The sequence below is a fragment of the Alexandromys fortis genome, unplaced genomic scaffold, assembly GCF_014885135.2.
Source record: "Alexandromys fortis isolate MF-2015 unplaced genomic scaffold, M_Fortis_MF-2015_v1.1 scaffold_92, whole genome shotgun sequence".
NCBI lineage: Eukaryota > Metazoa > Chordata > Mammalia > Rodentia > Cricetidae > Alexandromys > Alexandromys fortis.
The window spans coordinates 1,002,244-1,024,100 of record NW_026067972.1 but is presented as its reverse complement, the minus strand read 5'-3'; the positions used below and the strand labels follow the sequence as shown (position 1 = coordinate 1,024,100).

At 39.7% G+C, this 21,857-nt stretch overlaps 1 protein-coding gene across 1 annotated transcript in view; it reads left to right on the top strand.

The window, feature by feature from the left end:
• Nucleotides 1-21,857, top strand: part of Plppr1 (phospholipid phosphatase related 1) — a 214,300-nt gene that overhangs the window by 177,876 nt on the left and 14,567 nt on the right. Inside the window, exon 4 of the mRNA XM_050156146.1 lies at nucleotides 10,214-10,346. Coding sequence (XP_050012103.1) covers nucleotides 10,214-10,346 — 133 coding nt within the window. The remainder of the gene's footprint in view (nucleotides 1-10,213; nucleotides 10,347-21,857) is intronic.

The following is a 21,857-nucleotide window of genomic DNA, read 5'->3' as shown; positions in this document are numbered from 1 at the left end:
AGAGCAAAAAGGGCCATTTTGATGGAAGTTTCTGCATGTTAGATTCCTTTCTGGATTCACTTGTGTGTGCCACGTGTGCCACAGGGGTGCACAACTTATCAGTTTCTCCTTAAAAGAATTTCCCATGCTCCATGGGGTATAATGGAGGCAGGACCACTTTTCAGTGATGTACATAGTAACTAGTTTCAGAAAAATTACCTCTACCTGGACCTGGATTGTCCTTGGCTTCTTTCTTTCTTTCTTTCTTTCTTTCTTTCTTTCTTTCTTTCTTTCTTTCTTTCTTTCTTTCTTTCTTTCGCATCTCCAAGCACAGTGACAATGGCTGAATTGAGCACCACACTCCTGTGTCTCCACAGATGGGCATTAACGACCCCATTCCCAGTTGCAGATGCACAGGGGAGAGCTTAGGGAAAAGGCAGGGCCACTTGACCTGTAAACTCTCTGTCTCCCCTTTTATGCTTTCCTGTCAGAAAATATCAACCTCCTATTGAGACGAGGCCACTTGGGATAAACTGCACGGGGCCAAAGCCAGTGCTGCCACGTGTCCTTAGGAAAAGTTGAAGCTTGGAGAATTTATTGTGTCCAGAACTGTTTAGCCCCCAGTCATAACCCATACTTCAAAGAAGCCTGCAGGGTTTGTTCTGACTACCTGGACAGCTTGGCTAACGAACTGCTCCCTTGGGCCTTCTGTATAAACCCCGACTCCGAGGCGAAGGAGAGAGCCAGGGAGCCTGTTGGGTAAGAGGATTTACTGGGCAGCGAATCTGATTTACCCTTACTTCATCTCAGTCCCGGCGGCACAAGGCATGAGAAGATAGCTATTAAACCTTTCTCTTGGCCTTACAAATGAAGTGACTGGGGAGTATTTAGCATTGAAGCAGCCGAGCATTTGACTCCCTGCCCAAGAGAACGGAAATCGCTCACAGTTTGGTATCCAAGTGCGAGCCGTGTGCACACAGACACATGCGCGGGCGACTCAGGCGCAGTTTCCTCGGAAAGGAAAGGCCAGTGCAGTTCGAAAGAAAGGCTGGACTTGCAGATTTTCATTTGAGCATTTGTGCGAGCTCTTTGCATCCAGTGTAAAAGGACATTGCAGGCCACAGAGTGGTCTCTCAGTGCAGAGCCTGTTGGCTGCCTGACAGGGCCCCAGCTGCTGAAGAAGCAAAGGAGACATTGTCTGCCTTGCACTCCCTCAGAATCCTCCTCTTCCGGGGTCTGCACTGTCTCCTCCATTGAAACTCTTGGACATTTTCTAAGTTACATTCTGTCCCTCTGTACCTCATCACATGACTTCTTCAGACAGAAAGTCCTTTTGCCAAACTATTATACTCTATCTTTACAATCTACACTTTCTTCTGGGGTGAACATATGGATGACCCAATTAAATTTATGAATTGGAAAAAATTTAAAAATTAATTTCCACATTTTTGTTCAGACCACATAGTAGTGATCCGGATTTCCCTTTGTAGTGTTTGCTCATCGCACTACTTCCAGTTATTCTAAGCTTAAAGGTATATTATTGTTGTCTGTGAGGGTCTTTTGTTTGTTTGTTTTGTTTCTTCTTTAGAGACAGTGTTTCTTTGTGTAACAGCTCTGGCTGTCCTGGAACTAGTGTAGAAGACCAGGCTGACCTCGAACTCACAGAGATCTGCCTGCCCTTGACTCCCAAATGCTGAAATTAAAGGTGGACACCACCACTTTCAGCATTTTTTGTTTAAAGAATATTGTTTTCCTAAAAATAGGGGCTGCTTAAGTTACTTGAAGATTACAGTTGGGTTTACTTTTTTATTGAGAATGATATTTTGATAAAATTATTTTAGGTTTCCATTGATCTTGTTCAGCAAAACAAAAGGTATTAGTGAGTTCTATGTTTTTAGGAATATATGGTCCCACCTTTCTACAACTATAGTCTCAGCTAAGATAGCTTTCGGAGTGGGTGGAGCTGGCTGCTGGATGAGACCAGAAGGCAATCTCTAGTGTTATCACAGGCACAAGATGGTTTTCCAAACGCTGTCATACATATGGCCTTTCCTATGTATGCTGCTAAAGGACATTGGGAGCGTCCAGTGGTGGTATCTATTATTTATATCTATGTATGATAAAGCAAAAGTCAATAATTCTTGAGAAAACTAGAGTTCTGCTAGTAAAGGAAGCAGAACCTCTTGGCAGATGTAGAGTTCTTCGATAGCACTCGCCATGAAAGATAAAAGCCCAGAATAAAGGAGGCTCTCATAGTGCAGGCAGCAGAATCTATTTTCTTCTCATTTCTTGGGTCACTTTTAAAATCTACAATAGTTTGGATGCTCGTGATTGTGGAAGTCTTCCAGACAGAATATCAACTATTAGCTCCGATAGTAACTGAAGGTGCTGTGTGACCTGACATGGGGGAAGAGACATCTGTAGTCATCACACCCAGGTGTAAAGCCTAGGAACCACAACAATAAGCTGCGTGAAAGGCGGACTCAAGTCAAACAGTGGCACTAACATCTAGCAGACAATCAACAGCCATTTCATTGGACGTAAGGCCTGCTCTAGAGGGAAAATCATGCCTAATAAGTATACTTAGCAAACTTACCTTAGCTGATAAGGTCATAGACTCTAAGAGAGAACATCTGCCGATCTTCTAAACCAGTGTAATCTCTAATTACATTCTGAATAAGTATCGTCATACCCACAGACAAATGTAGTTCTCACCCCTCATCTTTTTGGTAGCAGATAGAAACCCACACAAAAATCCAACACTGGTCAAAGGCAATGAACAGCTAACTGCGGGGTGCCCAGACCCAGCAGATACAACTGCAACACTAACTGTACATCTAAAGCACAGAGAACAACATGCAGAAAGAGACAGAGAGATTGTGAGAGTCAGAGGACCGGGATGTCTGCTACCTGATAGCATCTTCCCTACATGATAGGCAAAGTGCACCAAGGAAATTCCAACAATGTGACTGCTTACACAAGACCTGAATAAAGACGATACATGCTGACATGCCTGTGTGGGTGGGGGAAATTTCACAAAGCCGCATCCCTAATGAGGAGCTACAAACAATTTGACGATTGATATAAGAGAGAGAATTAGTCTTCCTTAGAGAGAAGCACCTTAATTGGTTATCTAATACTAAGTGGTCATCCCTAAGTATTTATACTGATAAGCAAAACGAAAAAGACTCAGGAGACCCATTTCATAGGAAGTGCAGATGTAGCAGGAAGTGAGAGGGGAAAAAAAAGATGCCACATGCAAATGAAAATTAAAATGGAACAGGTGTACCAGGTACACATTATATCCCAAATTGGGGGCTCGAGAATATTTTCACACACTTGATAACAACTGTGCATCCCTAATCTAAAAAGTTTGAAATCTCCCCCAAATCTTTTGAGAACCAGTGCTTTTAAAGACTTCAAGTTTGGAAACATATCAGTGTTTGAATTTTTGGATACTCAGTCTGTAGCCATATTGAAGCAAAAATTATCTTTAAACCATAATACGTAAAAAAAAATACAAAGGAGATCATTATACAATAGCAAGAGGGCTCATTCAGCAAGAGGACACATTTACAAATATTGAGCACTGCAGCACGTAAATACGTAAAGCAAATATTAACAGATCTGAAGAGAGAAAGATTTCGATGGTATAAATAGCAGGCGATTTTATCACCTCCGCCTCATGTTGTAGACAGATACTGAGAAATAAGACCAGTAAGAAAGCATATGACTTTGATCCAACCCAAATTAACCTGACAGGCCCATAGAGGAGGTTCTATTTTATAGCCTCAGAATACACATTCTCTAACGTGCATGGAACATCGTCTAGGCCACAAAACAATTCATAGTATTTAAGACTGAAATCATAGCTAGTCTTTTTTATTAACACAGTCATATACATCTGCATGAGAAAAATCAGAAAATTCACAAGTACATATGAACTAAGCAACATGTTCCAAAACAACAACTTGGCTAATGAAGAAATTAGAGAATATGGTTTTATTTCCTGAGGCCTTGAGGAACTGTTTAGTGGGCAAAATGACAACCTAACTTTGAACCACCAGCGCCTGTGTCAAAACTTTGTGTGCTTCTATCTGTAAGCCCTACTCGGGAGGCAGGCAGAGATAGGGGATCACTGGAGGTCACTGGCTAGCCAGTCCAGCCAATCCGGAAGCTCCAGGGTCAGTGGAAAAACACTGTTTGAAAAATAAGGTATAACAGAATACACTAGACTCTCAGCCTAACAGAGAAAGGATGCTTTGGGGTTCCCAGTTCCATAAGGATGCAGTCCTTCATGGCAGGAAGAACAAAGCAGAGGAGTTTGAAGCAGCAGGCACAAATGCACCCACAGTCAGGAAATAGAGTAATAACAGAGAGTAGGGCCAGGCTAGAAAGTCTCAAGAGTCTCTTGCCAGTGAGCAACTTCTTCCAGCAAGTTCTGCATATCCAAAAAGTCCTTTTCAAATAACAGCAGCTGGGTCCAAAGATTCAAACCGAGGACCCCTCGGTGACTGTTTCCCATTCAAACCAAAGCATCCCAGCCCTGGTCCCCATTTGCTGATGGACTATAACTAAGGCACTGTTCATAGAAAAAAAAAAAGAATTTTGAAAAGAAAAAGACTCAACTGCATTCTTGTAGATGGTAAATTGTAAACACCCGAGAGGACATAGTGTTAACTTGGTTGCAGTAAGGAAGGAGATATTTGTAGCTGAATGTTGCCGTCTGAGGCATTCAGCTGTGAAATGTTATAATTATCATTGAAAATGGAAATAATCTCCTTAGAATTGGATACCCCTGCCTGATGTTATAAAAAAAATTGAAAAAAAAAAGAAAGAAAAATAAGGTAGATAGTGATTGAGGAGGACACAGGAAGATGAGCTCTGGCATCTGCTTGTACACAAACATACAAAAAAAAAAAAAAAAGCCAGAGATGCTGGAAAACAACCTGCCAGAGCACACGGAATGAAACCATTGCAATTCTGAGTGAATTTTATAGCTCTCCGCACCTTACACAGCAGAGAGGAAAGATACCAAATAAAACATTATGTTATGGCTCAAGAAATTAGGAAACTACATATAAAGGACATAATAAGAAATAAATGAAAGCAGCATTAGAAAATAATAGAAAAATCAATAAAGCTTAAGATTAGTTTTGTATGCAAATATAAAGAAGATTCATAAGGCTTTGGTTCTGTTTTTAAAAAGGAAAAAAGGGAGAAGACCCCAAAAATCAGAAAAGGATATACTAAAAATGCTATAATAGAAAGACAAAGACAATTAAGAGACTATCCTGAACAGCTGTAAGCCAACAAATTATATAGCCTAAAAGGAATGGCTGTATTTGTTAACACGACAACCCTTCAAAATAGAATCATGAAGAAACAGGAAACATAGATAAACAACTAATACAAAAGGAGATTGAGTCAAAAACAAAAAGTCCATCAGTAAACAATCAAGCATTGAATACTTTCTCTGCTGATTTCCCCCAAATGTGAAAAGAAGAATGAATGTCAACTGTTGAGACTATTCCAAGAAAGAGAACTTGCAATCCTTTTTGTCTGAGGCCAGAATTATCTTAGTGTGAAACCCAGCAAACCCAGTACTCAGAAGAGAGCTCTCTAGGCCATTGCTGCTGATGAACAAAGGTGTGAAAATCCTCATCAAGATCTTATCAGCTTGAGTTGAGTGACACATAGCTCCAGATGTTCAGATAACCTGAAGTAACCACAGATGCCAGGAAAGTCAAAGGGACCATGGTGGGGGCTAGGGAGCTGAGTAGCAGGATAGGAGAGATAGGAAAAGGGAAATGGGAAAAACTGGGAGCTTTAACTGGGTAGTGGCGGGGGTGGGGGAGGCAAATGCAGAAGGAGAGGGAGGGAAGAAGGCAGATAACACTAAGTATGTTTGAAAATGTCTTAGGGAATCATTATTATTTTATATTTGCATAAAACTACATATAATACATAGAAATGTGGCAATGTGGTGTTTGGGCTGACAATGCTCCCCACCTAAACCATAGGCTCTCTTTGAAAATCCTCAGAACCAAGCATGAGAAACCCCCTTTCAAGTTGTTGGTCAGGGTAGTCCAAGAAACTCCCAACAAAACATAGGATGTTGCTGTTTCCCTTGGTTGCCCCTTAAAGGTTAAAGGTAAAACTCTACTGCTGAAGATTGCACACATTTTGGATAAGAATTGAAAGATTCAAGCTTGATAGAACATGAAAGTCTCCTTCCTGAGTTCTTGCTTTGAAAGTACCAGAAGACGCTGTGCAAGCTGCCAAGGGAGGAGAGCAGTCAGTAACCCTGCTAGCTGTGACACCCAAGAACCACAATAACCAAAATATTTCTAAAGGTGCAAGAGTGGCATTTACATCTTGGCAATAACCACAGGTTATAACCACAGGTGTCTAATTGGACTTAAGTACAACTCTACACAAGGAAAATCATACCTGGTACTAAAAACATAGACAACTACCTGGAGCTAGTGAGGTTGTAGATTTTAGGGAAGAACCTACTACCACCACTTTACAGAATAATTCCTAACTGCTTTTAAAACTTATCCTTATCCCCACATAAGTGCGGCTTTCAATTCCCATCCAATAGCTTTTCTTTGCTGTACACAGAGACCACTAGAGGAACTCACAATCTCATGGTTGAGACTGGAGGAGTTTGTTATGTGGCATTCACCAAATACAGAAATAAACATCACACGATCTCACTCATGTATGGAATCTAAACGTTGACCTCACCAAAACACAGAACAGAGTGATTGTCAGGGCGGTTAGAGAGAAGGGCTTGAGGATGTATTGTTCAAATGATTAAAAATTTCAGTTAACTAGGTACATTCCATAAAACCAGAGCAGGGTACAACATGACTACAAACATGTTGTGATCTTGAGACATGCTGAGTGGATGCTAAATACTTACACCTCCAAAGTTGTGACTATGTGTGGTAAGACATATGTTAATTACCTAGCTAGAGTCACACGTTGCACAATATAAATGTGCTTTAGAAATTTTTGTTTGACATGATAAATGCATATAATTTTATGTGTCAAAAGTAGCTTCACGCCGGGCGGTGGTGGCGCACGCCTTTAATCCCAGCACTTGGGAGGCAGAGGCAGGCGGATCTCTGGGAGTTCGAGGCCAGCCTGGTTTACAAGAGCTAGTTCTAGGATAGGAACCAAAAGCCTTGGAGAAACCCTGTCTCGAAAATCAAAAAAAAAAAAAAAGTAGCTTCAGTCTGTTGAATAATGCATCAAGAAAGATAAAATACAAAAAAATGATCACCATGTTTCAATATGGTTTACATATTTGCATTTGAGTTTTGTATGTGGAAGATGTCTAATCATGTATTGCAGCTGCTGTCATGACTTAAAGTACACTTACTACTGTACCAAAGGCCTTAGTCACTTAGGATTGTGGCTAGCAGAACTAGAAGATGAAAATCACTAATGGAATTTATCTACACTTCATTCTTGCCAGAGCCAGTTTGGCCTTGACCACTTCTCACTGGAGGACACTCTTAATTTGCCTTGATTGATGTGTATTTTGTTAGCCAACAATCAGAGAGGTCTAAACAAGTAAGACAGCCAACACTGAACACATGGAGACTCCCACGTGCTCCAGATGCTCTTTGTAGAGATGATGGATTGAGACAGGGTGGTCCAGCAGAAGTACAGATGGAGGGGCCAATGCACTGCCAAAGCCAGAGCCGTAAATCTGCCATTATGAGCAAATGGCATCAATGGTGAGCTGCAAGCTTGGCAGAAAGCAGAGCCATCCTTTTCCTTCACAGCCCTGCATCCTCCAGGCAGATTCACCCACCCTCCACAAACACCCACAGGAATGGAAGACCCAGTGAGTGGAGAAACAGTAAAAGGCATATGTGGTGAGGGAGATGACTGTCCATAAAGTCCATTCATTGTTGAAGGAACTGGATTGCTCATCAACAACTTGATGCCCATCAAAGTTTTACAAAAAAAGCCAAGTATATGTCACTCCATTTTGACTATAAAATGACCCCTTGACCCCTTCTTCTCTCTTTTAGTACTTAGACATGCACTTAGTATATTCCAGGCATTGCCAGTATTATCTGGAAATAAATATCCAAATTTGCATATTCTATTTCTATTGAGCATACAAAATAATGGGCTTCATTACAAATATATAGATAAAATATACCATTGTTTCATTTATTTCTCTCTTATGGTCCATACCTCCTTTGTGATTTGAATGTTGGTAGCAATGTTATTTTTGTATCAGTTTCACATTCTTCAATTTTTTCAATTCTATTTATTTAGTGTGTGTGTATGTGTGTGTGTGTTTGCAAGCACACATGCACATGCCACAATACATGTATGAAAAAGTTTGAAGACAATGTGTGAGAATCTATTTTTTCCTTCTATCATGTAGGTCCCAGGTCATTGATGACTGAACTCGGGTCATTAGGCATGAGGGTTGAAACTAGTGATAATTATTTTAAGCAAAATGAGTCAGACTCAGAAATATATAGTTCAGGTTTTACTCTCATTTACTCTAAGATTATGCACAAATACATACATATGATATATATTTCACTTATTTATTAATAAATGTTGTAGATATAAGAATTAGCAGAGTCTCTTAGCTAGGAAGTACATTTTACACTAAAGTCTCAAACCTGGGTTATCTCGAGGAGGGAAGTCCTTTCTTCCATCTTGGGTTCTCCATTTCTTAGTACTTTCCCAGTAGACTATGCTTATCCTGGAATCTGCTTCTCCAGTGACTTGGCTAAGTGCTTTATTGTAATAGTGTAGTTATAGCAATAATGACTTCAGTGCAGATGCTGTCTAACTGTTATCAAACAACAATAGCAATTTTATTGCTATTGCTTTATTGTGGGATTCGGTGCCCACACATGTCACTTGTATGCTTTAGAGAACATTCATGGCTCTCCAGGGAGAAAAGTGTATTTATATCTAGACTAGGGATGTGAGCATGTCAACACGCTGAAGTGCCCTGCGCCTAGTATTTAATGGATGGTGGTGATTGTGAACTTTTACTCTTTGTTGTTACCTTCTATCTTTAGTTGTAGCTGTGCCAGAGTTTATTAAATTTTTTCCATGCTTATTCCATATTTTATATGCCAGTCTACTGCTCTTTGTGCTAGCAGGATAATTTTTAAATGTCAGTATAGAGACTGATATTACATAACTTACAACCCATATGTTCTAGTTAGGGTTTCTATTGCTGTGAAGAAATGCCACAATCATGGCAACTCTTATAAAAGGAAGCATTTAGTTGGGGTGGCTTACAGTTCAGAGGTTTAGTTCATTATCATCATGCTATGACATGGTAGCATGCAGGCAGACATGATGCTGGAGAAGCTGAAAGTTCTACATTTTGGTCCACAAACAGCAGGAGGTGAACTGAGATACTGTGAGCATAGGAGACCTCAAAGCCCATTCGCACAGTGACGCACTTCTTCCAACAAGGCCACATCTATTCCAACAAGGCACACCCCCAATAGTGTCATTCCCTATGAGCTTATGGGGGCTAGTTATATTCAAACTACCACTCAGTGTATAATGATTTAAAAGGTTTTTATTCAAGAAGCAAGAGAGGGATTCAGTAATAAAGAAGTAACAGCCAAACCACTTCCGTGTAGTAGAAACACACCTCAGGCAAAAGACGATCAAATAAGTATTTATAATGCAAATAATAATGTATTGTGAGATGTAAAATTATGCTTTCTTGAATTATTAGCTCTCTGAATCATTCTTCATTGTTGCAATTTTCAAAGTCAGTTAAACATTTAATCCTGCCACAAGCTGTATCATAAATTGCACTACACACTGTTTATATTTCATATGACCTTAGAGTTTAATATTTTTCCCAGAGTTGTATCTTAAATGGTCAAATATTGGTTTCTCCAATTTTAACCAGCTGGTCTATGGTGGCGCACACCTTTAATCTGGCAGAGGCAGGCGGATCTCTAAGTTTGAGATCAGTCTGGTCTACAAGAGCTAGTTCCAGGACAGCTAGGTCTGTTGCACAGAGAAACCCTGTCTCAAAAATACAAAAAAAAAGGGGTTAAATGCAATATAGTATCTATCCCACCATCTCCCCAACTGACATGGTATCTCTTAAAAGAAATGCAATTTCCTTGGAAGTTATTTTGTGGACCCCTGCTCTATCTATAAGCAAGCAATTCTCCTGCTTGACATTTCTTTAACATTCCTTCCCCAGATATTTATTGGTGAAATATCCATGTATTTCATAAAGTCAACAAGGGAATCCCTGATTGCTGAGGAGAAAACAATCCTTACAGGGGAATGCTGTTATCTGAACCCCTTACTCCGAAGGATCATCAGATTCATAGGTAAGTGCTATAGCCCGTTGACCTGAGCTCCAATGGGTAGGTAGAGTGTTCTGAATTTGGTGGCTATGCTTGGTCAAATAAGCTAAGATACACAATACCAGCATTCAAAACAAGGGCTCCTTGGGGATTTTCCACGAAGGGCAAAGCTAAGCCTAATCCTGGTGCCGTGTCAAGTATTTGATCCTTGAAGTAAGACGTTGTTTATTAAATTGTTGTAAAGATTCAAATATTTGATCCTTGCAATAATGTGATGTTTATTAAATTCTTATAGAGAAAATATTTCAACTAATTTCCCCCTGCTTAGCATTTTCTTGAGATTCTCCCTGACCATGGGTTTTACTACTGATTAGGCACAGACATACAAAGGGTAAGGGGTCAGGTAAGGATTGGGGGGTAAATGGGAACATCGATCAAATGAAATAGATAATTTTTTTGCAAAGTTTTCCTGGCCTTTAGATCTGTCCATTCATGAAATTTAACAAAGTATGGGACATCTAATCCATCAGGTTCTTGAAAAACAAATGTCTTTCCCAACTTGGAAAAGAAATGCCTTCTTTAATGTTCTTGACAAGGAATAATGAAGGCATGATCTATGTCCTTCCTAAAAATGCTTTGAATACTGTAGATGACGATGGTTGTATGAGAATGTGTGCATTATAAATTATAAATTTATAAATTATGTTTTTATTTATAAAAACATAAATCTTTCAGAATTCCTACATTATAAGCATTCGATAGATGATCATTATGTCAGTAGTGTAACAAGATCTTGCAAAGGTCTGCTGACAAGATCTTCGTAGGAGCCCCAATAAAATTCTGATTACGGACATGGCTGTTTCTAAAACAAGCTGTGGCACTATCTAGAAGACAGAGAACCAGCTTTATCATGCTCTCATTTCTTTTGATAGATAATTAATACTTTTTTCCTGTTATAGTAAAGAGTTCAAGTTATGAACAAATGACCTTATCAAAGTCTAATGCGATAACATTTCTAGTTGATTGGGAATGAGAAATATACTAGAGCAGGAAGCCTAAGAAAAACTTTTGTAAATGTAGCAAATTAAAATTTAACACTTAAATACTCTTAAGATCATGAATGTCCGCAAAATTAAAGGTTTTGTTTATTGCAGGAGACGTGGTTGGCTCATCTGGGTATAGCCTGATCCATACAATGTTATTGCTGTCCAATTCAACTGTTCTGAACAATGATTCTTTTCAAACACATATAGAGTTAGATCAGTTACCACCAGAGTGGCTGGCTACCAAATCATGGGAAAAGAGGAGATAAGAGAATATTTATCACACTGAACACTGGACTAGGTAGTTTATTTCATTACTTCATTTAATCCACCCACCATTACATAAAGTGTTTTATTGTTTGAAATATACAGATGAAGACTCTAATAGAAGACAGAATCGAGATATAATTTGATTCCAAAATTGTATGGCCCCTCCATTTGCTCTGCTTTCTATGCATATAATTAAACAAGTTATTCAATGACAAACATTGTTATAGTACAATTAACTGTAAACATCTTTAAAGGTCACTGGTACTGTCCCTTTGTAGAGAGAAGCCTTATCTATCTGTGGCTAACCCTACCTGGGGCAAGGCCAAAGAACAGCAATTTTAACTGGTGTTTGTCCCTTATGTAGCGCTCTGTGGCTTAGATAAGTGCTTGTGGAGAAAGCCAGGAAATCCCCAACTCCCTGCAGGAACCCTCAACATGATGTGGGCCATGGAATTGCCACTTGAGACACAACACTGGGCTACAGCATGGTTTCAAGATCAATGGAGGATCATCAGGATCCCACTAATAAGTGATGACACATTTGCCATTTGGACAAATCTATAACAAGTATTTGTAATACTGAGGGAGCTTGGAGGCCAGCATAGCCTTTGATATGCAACCAGAGGTACATGAAATTGGAGACCAATATGTTCCTTCTGCCAAAAAAAAAAAATAAAGAAAATGACTCCTTTTGGCAGATAGGAGCTGCTTTCACAAGTTCCTGATAAATGATGGGTTTTGTCTAACCACCAGAAATCCTCCTCTAGTGCAGGTTGAGTCATTTCTGGATATTTGGACTGCCTTTTGGAGTTTGGGGAATTGAAGTTTACTTTAGACTTGACAAGTTTAGCTTAAGCTAGTAGAGATCTGGATGCTGACGCTTTATGTGGGTGCATTCGTCCACACGTTGGACACCATTCTGTTGACTGAGGATCTTTTGTCCCTCCTGGTCCCCACAGTCATTAAGTCCCAAAGAAATCACACAGATAGCTCAGACTTCTTATTAACTCTTATAACTTATATTAGCCCATTATTCTTGTCTATGTTAACCATATGGCTCAGTACCTTATTCAGTAGGGCAGTCACATCTTGCTTCTTCTGTGGTTGGGTCAGGACTGCAGAGAAATGGACTTCCTTCTTCCCAGAATTCTCCTGTTCTCATTGACCCACCTCTACTCCCTGTCCGGTTGTCCCAGCTATACTTCCTGCCTGGCTGCTGGCCAATCAGCGTTTATTTAAAATTTTAATTGACAGAATACAGACCATTCTCCCACACCAGATGTTCAAATAAATCAGCTTGAGTCCAACATCATATGGTCAGTGGGTAACATGCAAAGCCTGAGACATTAGTAGAAGCAGCAATAGAAGGCAGAGGATTATAGGGTCACAGGAGAATTTGCTTCATGTGTTCCTTGTTTTATGATATGAGGATCCACTCAGTTGCTCAAGTTGAAAACCTGGGAGACTCTAACCATCTGGAAACTTGTTAGCCATGCAGAACTGCAAAACCCACCCCATACCTACTCATTCAGAAACACTGAAGACTTAGCTTGAGGATAGGTGTCAAAATTTGAAGACCTCTGACTTTGGCAATTAAAATTCTTTTGCCCCTTTAAGGGATTTCCTCAGATGTTGCCTCAGAATTCATCCTCCCAACTCTACGAAGATACCATCTATTTATCATTTTGCAGCCACTGATGCATATATGTGTGTGCATGTGTGCTTCTGTGTGTGTGTGTGTGCATGTGCACATGTTTGGTGTACCTACACATACCCATACACATGTATACTTGTGAATACTGCAGAAGGACGTAGGGTGTCCTGCCCTATAATTCTCCACCTTACTCCCTTGTGACTGGTTTCTTTGAACCTAGAGCTATACTGACAGCCTGAAAACCCCGGTGATCCTCTTGTATCCACACCCTACAGCACTGGTGTTACAGGTACATGTGGCCATACCCAGTTTTTGATGTGGGTGCCGGGGAGTCAAGCTCAAGTGCTCATGCTTACAATACAAGCACTCTTAGTCATTGAGCCACCACTCCAAACCATTTTCTCATGTTCTTTATGTGTTCTACAGAGCCCTTCATGATCTGAGACCCTCTTCTTTCTCATGACTCATGCCTCACTCTCATGACTCACTATTCTAAACTGCTGTACTGCCTGACAGAAGGACTACAGAATCCCTATCTTGGTTTCTGTTCGTGTTGTATTCCTACTGTCTAGAGTATCCCTTTACCATAGCATTTAGCCATATTCTTCAGGTTTCTGTGTATAGCCAACCAACCAGCTACCCTGTCTTCCAGACTTCCCACTGGGCTTGTACTTTCATCTTTTCTGGGCATTTACCATACTGGTACAGTTGCTTAAGCCTGTTGCTTCTAGTAATTTCTGATCCTAGGAGAGTGGGGATTTTATATGAATTTATGGGGACTTTATATTGCAGGCAATGTGCCTCAGACATAGACTTTGAATAAATGTAGAGTTTGGGAGAACTTTTTAAATTTTGTTTATTTGTTTGTTGTGATAAAGCAAAGATAAAATTTGTTAAGTAATACATTTTTCTAAAACTAACTTCACAAAGGCTGATTTTTACATCTTCATTGGCCTACTCTTTAGTGACCATGATATCCAGTCCAGCTTGGTTCTAGAGCTTTACTGTGCACACACAAGATGATTTGTAAGAGAGCAAGGAAAGTCCAGTCTGACTTTAGAGCAGTGTTGGACAAGGAGAGTGCCAAAGTCTAATTATCCAGGAAAAGTTAATTTCTGAGTATCTATGTTATTTTATTTATAAAAGAGAGAAAATATATTCATTGAAATAAAAACCCCCTAAATGAAAATATTTCTGTTGACAAAGATTAAAGTAAAATAAGGTAGTTACCAAACTCCGTTAAGAAACATTACTGTAAGGAGCTTAATAGTCTTCTTTCTAAGCCAGTAGTCATCAAAATACATACTCTGCCATTGGCATTGGGAAATGACAACTATTTTAAATGACTGTTCTAATTAAGCCTAAATGGCATGATTTCCCCTTGCAGTTTATGTAATTGTTTTCAAAGCCATTATAAAGAGTATTTCCTAGCAAACAGAATCAATCAGCTTTGTGTTGCCAAAAATAGATAAATAAATAAAAGACCAATGGTTTATCAAATTATTTTAATGAAATGTGCTTCATACAAGGAGGATCAGAAAAGGCAGTGCTCTGGTAGGAGTAAGTGAATATGTGCTTTCTGTATTACATTTGTCTGGTGTATAGCAAAAGTCTTCAAAATAAATGTCCTTTTAAATCCCTTAGTTCATGTTGAATCATGTTTTTAAAAAAGCAGAAATATAGGTGGATTTTATGAACTAAACTAATTTTCCAAAATATAAATTAAAATACCAAAGCTATATATAACACTGGGACTGGAAAAATGGCTCAACAACTAAGAACACATACTGCTCTTGCAGAGGACCCAAGTTTGTTTCCCAGCTCGCGACAGCCTCTAACTTCAACCTAGGGACCCAACACCTCTGGCTTCCACAAGCATCTGGACTCACATTCACACCCCTTCACACATACATATAATTAAAAATAAATATTTTTTAAAAAATATAATAGTGCTGGATTATAGCCTCAAAAATAGAAGGACCTATTCATGATATAATGCTATGCAAAATATTAAAAGTATTCTCTGTTTCTAAATGTACAATGGATCTATGCGTGGTAAGATAGCAAACACTTGGAATTCAAGCACTGAAGCAAGTGGAGGAGTATGAGGTGAAAATCTAAATCCAGCCTGGGCTACCTCGTCAGACCCTGTCCTAAATAAAAAAAAAGATACATTATGCAAGTATACATTATGCTCATGTACTCCTTAAAGTGAGAACAAAAATAGAGACCGTGAATTTGAAAGAGAGAAAAAAACGACATAGGGGAGGGTTTGGAGTGTGGAAAGGGAAGAGAGAAATGGTGAAACTACATTATATTCTCAAAATTAAAAGAAGAGAATGGATTATTTTGTTGTCCACTGCTCTGTAATTGCAACTCATTGAATTTTGGATAAGTGTGATTCTAAAATCAAACATTAACTAAATACTTGAAATAGTATAGATAAAAGGATACGTGACTTCTCTCTTTTTCCCTCTCACTCCACCACATTACAGGAATAATAACCCACAACCTTAGGTTCTCAGGAAAGATGGAACACGGGCCATCTTTCCAGCAGCGAAGACTTGAGTAAGGTAGCCACACATTTCCCCAAAATATATGGAGATAAACATACTTATAAAAAAAACTATTCTTGTAAACATAAGTTCTTAAATGATGACTTTTTGGTCCAACACTGGCAAGTAGAAACTAGAAGACTTAACAAGGCTTGGGGCTTCCATATAGAAAGAAGAATAAATTAATTTTCTCTTCCTGAATAGCTACTTTCTGTAGCATTGATGGAAAAGCATTACACACATGCCAACAGAAGACTCTCTGTTAGCACCTAAAACAACCTGCCATTCAGAAACTATTATGGGTCTTTCATTGGTGACCACATAGCTGTTCTATTATTACTTCTAATCAAAATGTAATTAAATACTAAGCAAGTCTTTTGCAATTTAGGTCAAGTCCAAGGATTAGAAACAGTGGACAGAATAGAAAAGGCCATGGTAAACTGTTAATGAATGACACTAATTAATTGACGTAAATTGTGATCTGAATGAAGCATGAATATTTTAAATGCACTTTCAGAGGTCGTTGTGTTTTATGGTTGTAATTATTGATATTCAAAGCCAAGATTAATGTCAGCCTTTTGAGAACTAGAAATTGGTCACAATTTTGAAAGCCATTTAAATGTACTTATTCTAGAAAGAGACTTCATCTAATCATTTTATTTCTACTTAATTATTTATAATTTAGACACTGGGGTCAGTCATGTTCACTCAACTTTCAACTATTAGTTTCTTGAGAACAGATTTTGTGCTAGGTTCTAATAGTGTTGAGGGGGACATTCTTATCAAGAAAATTGAATAAAATTTACTCTGGTTGATTTTCTATTCTAACTTAAAGTCAGGCATTGAACATCATAGCAGAGGCAGGCGGATCTCTGTGAGTTCGAGGCCAGCCTGGTCTACAAGAGCTAGTTCTAGGACAGGAACCAAAAGCTACGGAGAGGGGCTGGAGAGATGGCTCAGAGGTTAAGAGCATTGCCTGCTTTTCCAAAGGTCCTGAGTTCAATTCCCAGCAACCACATGGTGGCTAACAACCATCTGTAATGGGGTCTAGTGCCCTCTTCTGGCCTGTAGGCATACACACAGACAGAATGTTGTATACATAATAAATAAATAAATAAATATTTATAAAAAAAAAAGCTACGGAGAAACCCTGTCTCGAAAAATCAAAAAAATAAAATAAAATAAATAAATAAAGTATGTTTTTTGGAAGATATCTGTTACAGAGAAAAATGGATGGGGAAATTTAAATAGGGTGTTTGTGCCAAAAGATATGCAAATTTCTACAGAGAGAGAAGGCTGTCGCTCAATAAGAATTGTCTAGATTTGCTATTGATTGATAGAAAGACAAAACATTCAATACAAGGACAATTCCAGTGAACAGGGTGCCAGGAATCAAGGTTAGCTTTCTGTGCTACCTGCTTAAAACTGACTTGTCCAAGAAGCCTAAAACTAATGTGTGGCACCTGGGCACCCAGCTTTGTTTGTGAGCCATGAGTCTACACCTACTCACTCCTTAGATGGAGTAAAGTCTATACAGACAGTGAGCATCCAGCAATAAATAACAGTGGGATTTGCTCATGCACCTTTATCTCAGACACAGCTGGAGGGCAGATTGTTGCGTGTATCTCTGAGTCCCAGCCCTAGGTGGCAGGCCCCCTGTTAGATCCCCTCAGCCACAGAGGCCTGCCATGCTTTCTTACCTTCCCGCCATGCTCTCTCTGTGCTCCAGAAATGCATTCAGCTCTGTTTCTCTCAGATGGGAGTTGCCATCACCCTGAGCCCTCACCACTCCCTACCTCCCTACCTGGTTGATACCAGTAGGCCTCTAAATACATTTTGAGAGGGCAGGAGTTAGTTTACTGGTGAACTGAAAGCTAATCTCTCCTGATGGGATGAGAGGAGATGCATTTTCTGAGCAGTCTAAACATGATCTCAGTCAAGGCAATAAAGAAGAGAGGAAGTATAGCTCTAGATTTTTTTCTACTGGCCTCTCACCTTGGAGGAGAACTTGAGTTTTCTATAAAGTGAGACTTCATGTACATGGTCAAGTAAAACTCTTGGGAGTAGTGAGACCCCAGGTCCTGAATTTCTTCTAATCCCCTGATCTGAGTACCTACAGCTGCTCTGAGCATGAGACCTTCAGGAGTTCCTGATGGCAGGAGAGTGGTTTCTGGTGGGTTTGGCTGGGACGTGGCTATCTCTATATAATCTGCCCCTGAACACAACAAAGGGGCATTCTTGGGGAATTCAAGGATGACCCGTGTCGCTGTCTCTCTGTCTGTGTGTGTCTGTGTATTTTAACCTCCAGCCCCCTTTCCCGAAGCTCGCAAACTGGGTGCCAGTGCACAGAGCACAGACATGGGGGCGCGGTGCGCGGCATAAAACTGTACACACCACACAACACACACACACACACACACACACACACACACGAGGTGAAACAGAGAAAGAGGGAGCAATACATGAAGGAAAGGAAACAGGAAAAGATTTAACCTACTTCCTGTCTAGGTTATTTGTAGTGAATCTTTCTCTGGGGTTAGTCTGATACAGAAATGTCAAAAGCCCATGGCTGAAGAGCTTCTATCATGGGAAATAAATACTGCTATTGTCATTATTATTATTATCATTATTTTGCTAAGTGAACATGATGGGTCAGCCAAATTGTCTTCTAAATAACTGTGTTTATTCTTTATATTGGTACTGCTTTTATTTTGAGGCATAGAAGCTTCTTTTTAGGATTCAATGGTAACTGTATTTTTTTTTTTTTTTGGTTTTTCGAGACAGGGTTTCTCTGTGGTTTTGGAGCCTGTCCTGGAACTAGCTCTTGTAGAACAGGCTGGTCTCGAACTCACAGAGATCTGCCTGCCTCTGCCTCCCAAGTGCTGGGATTAAAGACGTGGACCACCACCGCCCAGCAGTAGAGATACATAAGTAAGCAAAGTGATTAGAATAATTGCTGAATTCTCAGCCAAAAATGAGACATCTATATCATCCCTCTGAGATGCAGAGACTAACACAGAAGAATGTAAGAAATGGAGGGAAGCTGAAGGTGGGAGGAATGGGGAAGAATGATGGCTTCTCACCATGACTTAGCTGCTTCAGTCCTGAACTCATGGTGGGTGCGATTACCCACACAGCATGGGGGCCCATCAAAATTCTGTTATGGGGGCTGAAATGGGCTCAGAGTCCCCGCCACCACTGAAGATTTGTAAGCAGATAATGGTTGATGAGAAAGGGAAAGACATTTTCTTCAATGGTATAGTTTCTGGTAGCTGGCCATGGTCCTGTAAAGAAATCTCCTGTGCTCTGTAAAAAGCCTTAGTGATAGAGCCAAGGGATCACACACCAAAACAGTCAATGAAGTAGAAAGGAGACTAGTGGATAAGAGAGGAGAGTGAGTGGGCGAATCAGGGCCTCAAAAGAGGTAATGAAAAAATGAATATGATCAGAATACATTATCTATATGTATGAAAATATACTGAACCCCATTATTATATATAATTAGTATGTGGTAATAGAAAAGTTAAGGAAAGCATTTCTAAATTTTCAAAACTATGATCTCAAATAATGTAGGAATTATGTTATATTGCAGAGACATTTTCAAGCTCTCTTCTTAACATCATCCCTTTCAATAGAAGAGACCATACAGGTTATTTCACTAAACTCTAAGAACAAAACTGTTATTTTTAGTTTCTGAGAATTATAAAAATAATCTCAAGAAGTTCAGGGTTGAGGAAAGGAATGGCTAGAGTCTTTTTACCAAACACGGTGTGAGCTGACATTGCCTGTAAGTCACCGCTGTGGGTTCTACAGCCCTTCGTTGGCAGGGCATCCCTCAGGTGGGCATCACCCTTCAGATCAGAGTGAAATGTGAGGAGCGTGGATGCTGTTGAGACTGCAGGCAAAGCTGACTTAGGCAGAGAGAAATGGGGAAGCAGGGCAAAACGTGATAGCAAGACAGTGTGTGCAGAGCCCACCGTCCCAGAATCACTGTGAGAATAAGTGAAGCCGGCTCTTCAGACACGGACCCTGGGAGCCTAGGAATCCTCCTTTTCCACAAACCTACTGCTGCCCTTGTTGAAGGCCTATCTGACAAATAAAATGCCAGAGGAAACTTGTCTCGTTTCTATTTTCAAACCATAAATAACCCTCGTTTCCTGGAAAAGATTGTCTAGACAGAGCTATTATCCCTAGAACAAGCCACAGACCTGGCCTTTAAGAACCTTACTTGAAGATGTAAGAAATGCCTAACCACTCAGACTTTTAGAACCTGGGGGGAAAACTGTCAGGCATTATCAATGGATGCTTGCTCTCTCGGGTCACATTCCTTAAGGCTGACTATTAAAGATGCCAGTTCTCATTGTGATAAAACACGTTCTCAAAAAGCCACGGGAAGGAAAAGTATAGTAAACAATACAGATCAAAATGAAACCATACAGAGCCACAGAAAGACCAAGTACTATATAAACTCACTCATGGATGGAAATCCAATACGACTTCAGCAAGCTGAATGGCAGTGGAGGATAGGATGGAGAATGTTGTTCAATGAGTACTAAAGATAAAGGTAGCTCTAACAATAGGGTAAGGATCAGCTTTTTAAAGACTGATTTAACTTATTGTGTTTTAGCTGTATAAATGTTAGTGGACTACATCCAGGCAGTATTCCGGAGTTCAGAAGGCATCAAATCCCTCAAAACTAGAGTTGCAGATAGTTGTAGGCTACCAAGTGGATGAGGGGAACTGAACCCAGATCCTCTGTAAGAGGAGCCCGTGCTCCTAAGCGTTGTGGTATCTCTCCACCCAATTTACTGTAGATTTAAAAATGCTAGGAAAAAGGGGTTTGATTGTTTTCAACACGAATGACAAATGTTTGAAGAAAAAACACATAAATGATTCTTTGGTGACTGATGTCATGATGAAGTCATGATGCAGATGATTCAAATGTTCTACAACATACACTTGTCAAATATCACAGGGTACCCCTTAAGTATGAGTAATTTTATCCTTTTATATGTCAGTTAAAAAATTGTTTTTAACAACAACAAAAGGAATCCTGTTTATCAGTGGTCAAGCTTGCTAAAGCTAAAACTGTGAAATTTCAACTTCAACTCCATCAAGGACTCCAGAGAGCAGATTAAAAAATTAGAGGTAGCATATGCAACAAGCTTCTCAGCTAAACAATAACCAGATAAACACACACAAGCACGCACGTACGCATGCACACACGCACATGTGCGCATGCATGCACAATACATTCATGCATACATATGTAAATAGAGACTGTACATGCATTTCCCTGCCAGCCAGATCTGAATAATCACACTGATACTGTATTAATTACAACACTGCTTGGCCTATTAGTTCGGGCTTCTTATTAACTAACTCTTACATCTTAAATTAACCCATTTCTATTAATCTGTGTATTGCCCATGAGGCTGTGGCTTACCAGAAAGGTTCCAGGCATCTGCCTCCTTCGGCAGCTACATGGTATCTCTTTGACTCTGCCTACTCTCTTGATATCTCTTCCAACCTGGCTATAGTCTATCCTGCCATAAGCCAAAATAGCTTCTTTATTGACAATGGTAATAAAACACATTTACAGCATACAGAGGGTAATCCCACATCATACATACACAAACACACATGCATATACACATGCTCACATGTGTACTCACACACATTGACAAACACACACACCAGAATGCACACACACACCAAAAAATATGTCCCTGAAAACAGTGAACTTGTTATTTTATGAGAAATAGGGATCTGATAAGACACAGGTGGACACTGATAATTTTTTGTATCTGTGGAGGTTTCCTTTGTTTCTGAGTATGTGGTCAATTTTCGAGAAGGTTCCATGAGCTGCAGAGAAGAAGGTATATTCTTTCCTATTTGGGTTGGAGTGATCTATAGATGTCTGTTAAGTCCATTTGCTTCATTACCTCCAACAATTCTCTTAATTCTCTATTAGGTTTCTGTCTGATTGACCTGTCCATTGGTGAGAGAGGTG